Source organism: Eublepharis macularius, chromosome 7, assembly GCF_028583425.1.
Source record: "Eublepharis macularius isolate TG4126 chromosome 7, MPM_Emac_v1.0, whole genome shotgun sequence".
In the NCBI taxonomy this organism is placed as follows: domain Eukaryota; kingdom Metazoa; phylum Chordata; class Lepidosauria; order Squamata; family Eublepharidae; genus Eublepharis; species Eublepharis macularius.
Window position 1 is genome coordinate 64,180,244 of NC_072796.1, and position 9,816 is coordinate 64,190,059.

The 9,816-nt window shown below is 45.5% G+C and overlaps 1 protein-coding gene across 1 annotated transcript; it reads left to right on the forward strand.

The window, feature by feature from the left end:
• The first annotated feature begins 239 nt into the window (after nt 1–239).
• On the forward strand, nt 240–1,193 carry MC2R (melanocortin 2 receptor). The gene has a single exon (XM_054985625.1). The coding sequence runs from the start codon at nt 240–242 to the stop codon at nt 1,191–1,193; it is 954 nt and encodes a 317-aa protein (XP_054841600.1).
• The last annotated feature ends 8,623 nt before the right edge of the window (nt 1,194–9,816 follow it).

Here is a 9,816-nt window from a genome sequence, read left to right on the forward strand (position 1 = left end):
AGGAACCTATTCAAGAAGTCATGTCCCCTGGAACTTTTTATTGCTTGGCGAAGAGGGCAGTATGTAACTTACTGTATGTTTTTTATATACTTCATTTTAATGTCTCATTGTATACCCATCAATTGTTAATATTTCTTTCAGGGATACCCATCAATATTTTACTATCAAAAATATTTTTTTTCTATAACCAAGCATGAGGGTATAACTATAATAATTTTCTCTCCCAAAAGGTTGAAAAGATGAGAACTGACCGAGCTTCTGAAATAATAAGGCTTGTGGGGCACAAGACCACTCATCCTTCTGAAAACAGCAGTGAGTTCCCAGTAAACATCACTGACTGTGCACAGATTATCATGCCAGAAGAAGTCTTCTTCACCATTGCCTTTCTTGGAATAGTAGAAAACCTGCTTGTACTCATAGCAGTGTGGAAGAACAAGAATCTCCATTCACCCATGTATGTTTTCATTTGCAGCTTAGCTGTTTCAGACATGCTAGGAAGCTTGCACAAGACTCTGGAGAACATCATTATCATCCTCTGCAAAAAGAGATACCTAACATGTCAAGAGGACTTTGAGAAGACGATAGATGATATAATCGATTTCATGTTTATTCTGTCATTACTAGGATCTATTTTCAGCCTGTCAGCCATTGCAGCTGATCGATATATAACCATCTTTCATGCACTGCGGTACCATAATATCATGACATTGCAGCGGGCTTTAATTATCCTGATGGTAATTTGGGCATTCTGTGCTGGGAGTGGCATAGCCATGGTCATTTTCTCCCATGAAACAGCCACAATTGTTTCTTTCAGCATCCTGTTTTGCTTTATGCTTGTGTTTATCCTCTCTCTTTACATCCATATGTTCCTGCTGGCACACTCTCATGCCAGAAAGATTGCTTTGCTTCCAAGTACCATTCACCAGAAAGCTAACATGAAAGGAGCTATCACCTTAACCATATTACTTGGAGTTTTCCTCTGCTGCTGGGCTCCCTTTGTCCTTCACATGCTCCTCATGACATTTTGCACACTCAACCCTTATTGTGTTTGCTACCAGTCCATTTTCCATGTGAATGGCTTACTGATCATGTGTAATGCTGTTATTGACCCAATGATTTATGCATTTCGAAGTCCAGAACTACGGAGCACATTTAAGCGACTGTTCTGCTGCAGAAAGCCAAGATGGACATAGCCATTACCACTTTTTTAAAAAGGGGCACATTTATAGTGAATGACATTGCCATGACATGAATTAGAGTATACTAATCCAAAAACTGCAATAGTATTAATGTTTGAGGCATTGTTTAACCTAGCCCTCACTTACATTATCCATAGTACAGGAGTAGACCCTGAGTTTATACACTTTCCCCAACCGTAAGGCTTTAGCCTACTAGTGTGGAAGTCTCATTCATTCCACTGTGCGTTGGATGTACTTCTCATTAAAGGTTGTTTTCATAGGAAATCTGTGCTCCAGGCTCTCTCCCAGTCCCTGCTATGTAGTTAATAGACTTATCTGAGCCTTATGTCAATCATCCTTGTTGAAGTAGGCTGTTTTCTATACACTTGGGCCACAATTGCTCTTTAAAGTCTCCTGCATTTGTGCAGCTCGGGACTAAAATGGCAGTTCTTTGGAACTAACCAAAATTGTCACAGAAGAGTTTGTGGAGATGTCTTCTTGTATTCTGAAAAGTACATTTACAGTACTATATAATTAATAAAGGTTGAATTATTAAAGTGAATGTCTCCCATCACTAATGTTGCCAGATGGTCTCCACAAAAATACTGAACACGGGAGAGGGGAGGATCCCTGGTGCTCACAGGAGGGATTATCTTTGGGTGCCTAGGGGAGCTACCATGAGGAGTCAGCAGAGGTTTGGCATCCAGAGGTGCTCTTGGCCAGTGGGCAGTTCCCTAGGTGACCAGGCCAGTCCCGCACTCTCAGCCTCTTCTCCCTCACAGGGCTGTTGCGAGAAGGAAATGGAAGCACAGAGATGGCAAGAGATGCTTCAAGCCCCGCTGGGGAGAAGCAGAAGAAAACAGTAGCTGAGCCACCACTGCCACGCGGGTCTTTAAAAGGGACTTGTTTTGTGGGGTGGATGTATATCGCCTGCAGGTAGAGTTGCCCATCACAGTCACTGCATGCAGTTATATGACCGCATCACCTTTCCAGATATCCTCCTGCTACATATAGCAAGAAGATAACCTTGGTCAGTTTCAAGATAGGCACCTTTTTTCCTGCAATCTTTTAAAAGCTGTTTGGTCAACAGCAATTCAATAGGAGACACTTCCTCCTATGGCTGCATTTTACTGCCAAGAAAAGTTTCACATGACCTATCTGAAAATCATGTTTCTCTTTTAAAACAATGGCAGGGGGGACAGTCACAGCCTTATAAGGCAAGACTTTTCAAAGCATAACTAATATTGTGGCTTTCTTAAATACCTGGTTTAATAGTAATAATAATAATAACATTTGATTTATATACCGCCCTTCAGGATGACTTAACACCCACTCAGAGTGATTTACAAAGTATGTTGCCACTTCGGTGCTATTACGGCCATGTTCCAGCAAATGACACAGACACTTCAGTATGGTTGGAATGGCCACAACTTTATTGATTACAGCAGATTGGAGCATTGGCCAAGCATATGGGCACGGATCCTCCGTTGGCATCAACAGGCCCACCTGCTGTTCAATGCATAACACTCCAGTCCAATGTTGGCCTCCGCTCCAGCCCAATGCTGATCCCCATGGGATGGCAAGCCATGTTCTGCCACCAGCCATGTTGGTCGGGCCTTGCTTTCCTTTTCCGCAGGGGTGGGCAGCCCGGCTGCTGCACTCACCCAATTGAGGATCTGGCCCAATGCCTCAAAACTGCCACAGGAGGAAGGCCAAAGGCCAGCCTCCCACCAATGCTCCAATGGCTGTGGAAAAGTTGGAGCCACTCCCCATCCTCGTCCCCTGACTTTGATGACCCAAAGGAAGGTGAAAAAAAAAAACAAGAGGCCCCAGCCAATCTGGCCCTTGCGAGGAAAAAATCCCTTCCTGGCCCCTTCGCAGGAGACTGGTGCAACTGACCTTGGGCATCTCCGCCGCACCCTCCCCCCAGGTCCACAGCAGCCCCCTCTTCTCCACTGTGCTTCTCCTCGCTTTCCGGTCCACCCATTGGACCGCCTCCAAGGGACTGCTGCATCTGCAACTAGAAAAGAGGGGTGTTAGCTCTTTCTTCCTCTGGCCTGCCTCCAGTTTGCCTTGGAGGCCCAGCACCCTGCTGGGTGCCTGCAGTCCATCGGCAGCCACACCTCTGCTGTTGTGTTGGCTGCCGCCTCTGCACCAACATCCAAGCAAGTTGGAGCCACTCCCCCGTCCCCCATGTGGCTCCAATACTGATGCCTCAAGGGAGGGTGAAAAAAAAACCCAAGAAGCCCTTGTGGGGATAAATTCCTTTCTGGTTCCTGCACAGGCAACCAGCACAACCAGACTTGAGCATCACTGCCATACTCACCCAGGGAACCCCTTCCACCGCCAGCCCCTCCTCATTGTCTGATTCACCTGCAACTAAAAGAAATGTATTAGCTCCTTCCTCCCTGTGGTCTGGTGCTGCCTCGCCTCTTTAGCTCATGCGGCTGCCTCAAACATAAGCTGGTGGGCCAAGCCCCACGCCTGCAAACTGGTCTTCTCAGCCGTGCCCCACCCCTGGTGGGTGTCATCCACCCTCCAGTCACCTCACACCTCCACCAAGGCCCAGAGTCTGGACTGGAAAGCCAGGTGACTCCAGTCACTCACTCTGGACCACTGCCTCTGCCCAGCTGGCCCTGCCTGACTGCTGACCTGGGATGCCGGCTATGGCTGCTCCCATGATCACTTGCTGCCCTGGTCCCCCAGTCCAGCCACCTGCTGCTACTGGCTGGATCTCCCCATCCCAGGGGCCCTGTGGAAGCTGCGTGACTGCTGCCAAACCGTGCCATTTCGTGTCTGCCCGCCTGCCCAAGAAGACCATCTGACATCCCTTGGCCATGCATGCCCCTTTGCTGGGTTGCCTGGGGTGCTTCATGGCTGCCTGCCTGTCCCAGGCAGGTGCCTGACATCCCTTGGCCATGCATGCCCCCTTGCTGGGTCGCCTGGGGTCTGTGTAGGGCGGCCCCTCGGCCCTGGGCCCCACTGTCACCTGTGTGATAAAATGTTTGGCAGAATGTGAGATAAAATTGTATTCATCTTGTGCCATTAAAAAGCAGCAGAAATACAAAAGGAAATCTAGCAGTCATTGTAGGTTAGGGGAGAACTTGAACAGCTAACAAGTACCAAGCTTGACTGAAATCTTTTTTGTCAACAACTTGCTATTATCTCCAAAAAAGCCTCCTTTATATAATGTTGATGAGTTTCCACATGAAATGTGTACAAAGTGACAGGGCTACTAAAACCCTCAAATTATAAGCTTCAGAAATAAACAGATAAAAGTAAATTTGGCTTAATCATCAAGAGACTGATGGGTTTATATAAAGAAAGCTGTTAATCATCTAAAGCTCTTTCCTGCAATAAAACATATCTATATGATCTCAGTGAAAACTAATTGCAGTGCTTCAATTGTATAGTCTCTGATCTAGAAATGCTTATGACAACTGTTACCTGCAAATATTTGAATACAATATAGAGAAGAAATATCCCAATTTTTTCTTTCATGTGAAGTTTGAACACAATGAGTCTACCTATGAGGATGTATGGATTGAAAGACCTGTTGTGAATTCAAATGTCACTTTGTCTACCAGAGTTTAGCTTTCTTTCTGCAGAGTTTATTCAGTAATCCAACTGGGTTTTTTTCCCCCAGAACATCTGTTCCTGCCCTATGCATATATTGATGCTTGTAGCTCATGTTTGACGATGGAAGCAACATCAGTACAGGCCTTCATTCCATCAGAGATAGTTAAGTGATGGTTTGTGCAATCTATGTCTCTCAGACCTAAAAATTTTTAATCAAGGTGTAATAATGTTACCCACAGATACACTCAGAAGCAAATAGAAATTGTTTTTTAAAAATTACATGAGATGTATTTCAAATGGTAATATGATACGTTTGTTGGGGTTTTATATATAATGTCTTGCCCAATAGCAATTCAAAAAAATTACTGCATGCTACCTCATATGGGGGGGGGGGTTGAGGTTGGGGGAAGGCAGCACATCATGCCCTCAAAATCTGGACCACTGTAGAGAATATAGTGGCCAACAAGAAGGTTATCATCCCTGATATACATGAGAAACTTTAGAGAGAAATGTGCCAAGAGAAAAGGTACTTGACTTTTTTAGGAATCATTTCCAAATTTTGAATATAGTGTTCAAGCATTAAACTAAGAACCAGTTCTAAGGCACGCATCTAAAGCACACACTTGTTTGCATTGTTACAACTTGCAACCTAAAATGGTCCATGCTCAAAGAACCCAAGACTGCCAGTTTTATGTCTGGATACACAACAGACAAAGGTACTTTTCACACTAGGATTTTAAAGCGTGTCTATACCTGTTCTGCATCCCATGTTTGCAGGGGTTTCACACTTGCAAGCTAGTAATGGGATGCAGTGCCACTCTTTTTCCCCATTACCTCGATTTTTCTCCCTGAGGACATACCCCGATATTAATTTTTAATCAGCTGCCAGTCAGGGCTGACCCGGTTAATGCCAATGTGAATGTTTTGCAGCGCTTCCCCCCTCTTCTCCTTTTCCCTGGGAGCTGATTGGTTTGCGTGGAATTAACCACACTCACCGAACTCAGCTCTCTGAACTCCTTTTCTGCCGTTTTTTTGGCCACTCTGCAGCCCTCCTGACAACCCCCCACCCCCACCCCACTTTTCCCAGTTTAAGGCAGGACTTCAATTTGCACGGTACCTTTTTTTTTTAACTTTGAGCATATGTAATAACGTTCTTGCGTTACTACAACTTCTTACAGACAAGCCTCCCCTATGCCACCCCTTCCACCACCCACCCCCACCCCACTCTTCCCGGAGCAAGACAGGACTTGCCTCCCCAGGGGTAAGGCACGGTGGTGGGGAGCAGACTTATATCCCCCCTGGCTCAGCTGAGACGCGCTGAGCCAGGGCTTGGCTGGGGCACCTGCTCTCCTGCTCCACAGCCAGGCTGTGGAACATGAGAGCCACCGCGTCCAAGCTCCAGCTCGCTGCGCGTTCAGCTGAGCATGCAGCGAGCCAGGGCTTGGCTGGGACACCCACTCTCCTGCTCCGTAGCCAGGTGGCAGAGCACGAGAGCCGCCTTGTCCAAGCCCCGGCTCGCTGCACACTCACTCACTCAGCTGAGCACACAGCAAGCCGGGACATGGCTGGGGCGCCTGCTCTCCACCTCCGTAGCTGGGCTGTGGAGCACAAGAGCTGCCTCATCCAAGCCACGGCTCACTGCATGCTCACTCACTCAGCTGAGCGTGCAGCAAGCTGGGGCTTGGCTGGGGCGCCCGCTCTCCTGCTCTGTAGCTGGGCTGCAGAGCACGAGAGCCACCTCGTTCAAGCTGGGGCTTGGCTGGGACACCTGCAGAGCAGGAGAGCGGGTGCCCCAGCCAAGCCCCAGCTTGGCACGTCTCAGCTGAGCCAAAGTGGGTATGAGTATGCTCCCTCACACCATGCCTTACCCCTGCAGAGGAAAGTCCTGCCTTACCCCAGAAAGAGTGGGGTGGGGTGGGTGGTTGAAGGGGTGGCAAGGGGGGAGGCTTCTCTGTCAGAAGATGTAGTAACACAGGAAAATTACTACATATGCTGTGAGTTTTTTAAAAAGTGACGTCCAAATTGAGGTCCTGCCTTACCCCTTTGGAAGAGTGGCGTAGGGGAGAGTAGTTGAAGGGTTGGCATGGGGGGGGGGTTGTCCATCAGAAGATGTAGAAATGTTACTACACATGCTCAAAGTTTAAAAAAAAAAAAAGATGATGACATGCACTGCAATGCCCCAAAAGCCCGAAACTGAACAGAGGCAGGTCTGAAAGGAATCACAAGAGGCCAAACTGAAACTGCTGGGATGTATGAAAGGATCGGTGCCAAGCTGAAGCCACTGCGACTGCTCAAAAATGGCACTTTAAACTCTGAGTGCAAAAGGGGCCAAATCCTTTCATACCCACATACTTGAGATATAGAAAAAAATATTTTACTTAAATATTAAAAAGGAAGTGTTTATTTTTTTATTTTAAAAACTCTGCTTCTTTATCAAACCGAAAAAACAGCCATTGCTCATTTCTTATTTTCTATTAGTACAAAGAAAGAAAGAAAGAAAGAAAGAAAGAAAGAAAGAAAGAAAGAAAGAAAGAAAGAAAGAAAGAAAGAAAGAAAGAAAGAAAGAAAGAAAGAAAGGTTTCTTAAATTAAGAACAAGTGGAAAGCCCAGTCAGAAATATCTGGCACCTGGTGTTTGAATGATTGTTTTTTATTTTACGCTTTAAGTTTCATTACCTTTTTTTTGTTTTGACTTGCAATGTTTGTAGGTCCCACTCCAACAGTTGTCCATTTCCTTCCCCACTTCCATAAAACCAGATACTGCCTCAATGTTAGCCATCTACAGGATCCTCAGCCAGAAAGAGCATGGTTTGTATTCAAAAACTTTCAGTAGTTTTGTACTGAAATGATTACAGTAAATGTCTGAAGTATTCCTAGAGAGGAATAAGGCATCCAAAGGCACACTTTGTACCACAAAATGGCTTATGGTTGACATATCTAAAACTAGTCTATCATGCTGGGGATTTGTAAAATAGCATGGATAAAACTTCCTGAACAGGGAGAGAACATTAAAAGCACTGAAGAGAAGAACAATGTTTATTCATTTTAAGAGAGCTTCAATATTCTTTCTGGGTCATGATGCTCCTGCCCCAAAAAAGGATATTTTTACCACAAAAATGCATGTGGTACAAACATCCTATAATGTGAAAATGGCATCTGAAATAAATATTAAGCTTTTAACAGACTTGAGATCTGACACGTGTACATCTATTTTATCTCAGGTTATTGAAACTTTTAAAACTAAGGTAAATGAGCAGGGAACCTGCAAAGATTTGTGAGGCATTTCATTTTCTCCTCCTCCACTACTTCCTCTTTCCCTTTCCTGAAAGTCCCCATTGCTTCTTCCCTTTTTCTGCTTCCTTCATGCATTCCCATGTACCACCCAGGCTTCCTTTATCTGTCTCCAGCTTTCCCTCCTTCCATCCTCCTGGGAGTCTCTTCCCAGGAAAAGTATGGGCCAGTTACAGAATGCCAGCCATCAGACCCAGTTGTATGGTGGGGAACTCACAAGGACTTAGGAGGGTACCTCAGTTTCCCCTATAATTCCCTCCCCACTCTTTCTCTCTTCCTGGAAAGTCCCATATCCTTACATTGACTGAGTTGGATCCAACTCGTTTTTATACTGATGAAAAAGTGTAGGTAAGGGATTCTCTTTGACCACCAAAATAGTGGTCAACAACCCTGTGAAGGTATGTGACTGTCCAAAATCATCCAGCAAATGTCCATAGCAGAGTGGGAATTTGACCCTGAGTCTCCCAGAGATCAGTAATCTAACCACTAAACTGCAGTGGTTCAGTTGCAGAAAATGGTATTTCTGTTGCACTTGTTAACCTATACAAGCAATCCACAGACCCATCACTTGGATAGGACCTTAGAGTTGCAGTCAAACTCCTACAAAAAGAAGCAGTTTGTGAGCAGATCTTCCCTGCCTTCCTCTTTTCCCAGCAGTCCTCCCCATTCTGCCATAAAGACACTGATGGAGAATAGGGCATGGACTGTCCTAAATAATGTGCCATGCAGCAAGAAGGGGAAATTAGATGAAATTATTAGGGGTGTGCAAAATGAAACAAATGAGCCAGAAACATACCCAGAAATCTCTGTTTCATTTTGGTAAAGCAGCTTCCAGAATGGCGAACCATATCTGAGAAACCAAATTATAACAACACCCTCTCACTGAAAAGTTTGTGTTTCATTTCACTTCTTATTTTGCCATGGCAGCATCTTGTTTTCCTTAATAATGTACACCAATTAGATCCTAAGGGGAGAGGGCCCTTACTTTATTAATTAACTGTTGGAGGGAAGAAGGAAAGGATGCAATGACCCCCCAAGTTTCAAGGAAATTGGACTTGGGGAGCCATTTTATGGCCCTCCAAAGAAGCCACCCCATTTTTTCCTATTGTGGAGAAAAACTGACCGCAACTGGGGAGACCCATATATCATGCCTTTCTCAGGGTCCAATCTCCCTGAAACTGGGAGGGTCTTTAAAGGACAGTTAGGAATGGGTCCTGAGCAAATCCTGTGTATTGTGCTTGAAAAAAATCACCTCAGCCCCCTAGATAGCTCCCCTAGTTTTCCTCATAGGGATTAATGGAGATTGGAGGTGGCTGGAGCAAGCTTCATGAAACTTGGGGGGTTGTTAGAGAACAGCTCTGAGTAGGTCCCCAGAAAATTTGGTAAAATTCAGTCTTAAAATGCCCCCCAGACCTCTGGAAAGCCCCAGATCGGATTTCCCATTGGAAACAATGGCCAAATTTTACCCAATTTTCTCTGTATTGCCGAGCTCAACTGAAGAACCCCCACCCCCACCCCATTCTTTTCAAGTTCCTGTATCAGGCATGTTTCTGAACTTTTGATCAGATGCTTAATTGTGCTGCCACAATCTTTCTTCCCACCTCCTCCTTATTCCGACCAAAGATGCTGCATGGAGAGGAGGAGGAGGAAGTTAAGGGGGAGGAGGGTGCAGGAAGGAGGAGTAAGGAGGTGGTGGTGTCAACTAGAAAATGGACAAAATTAAAATACACCAGATTAAAAGCAAAAAGGGCAAAAAGAGGGGAGAGGGA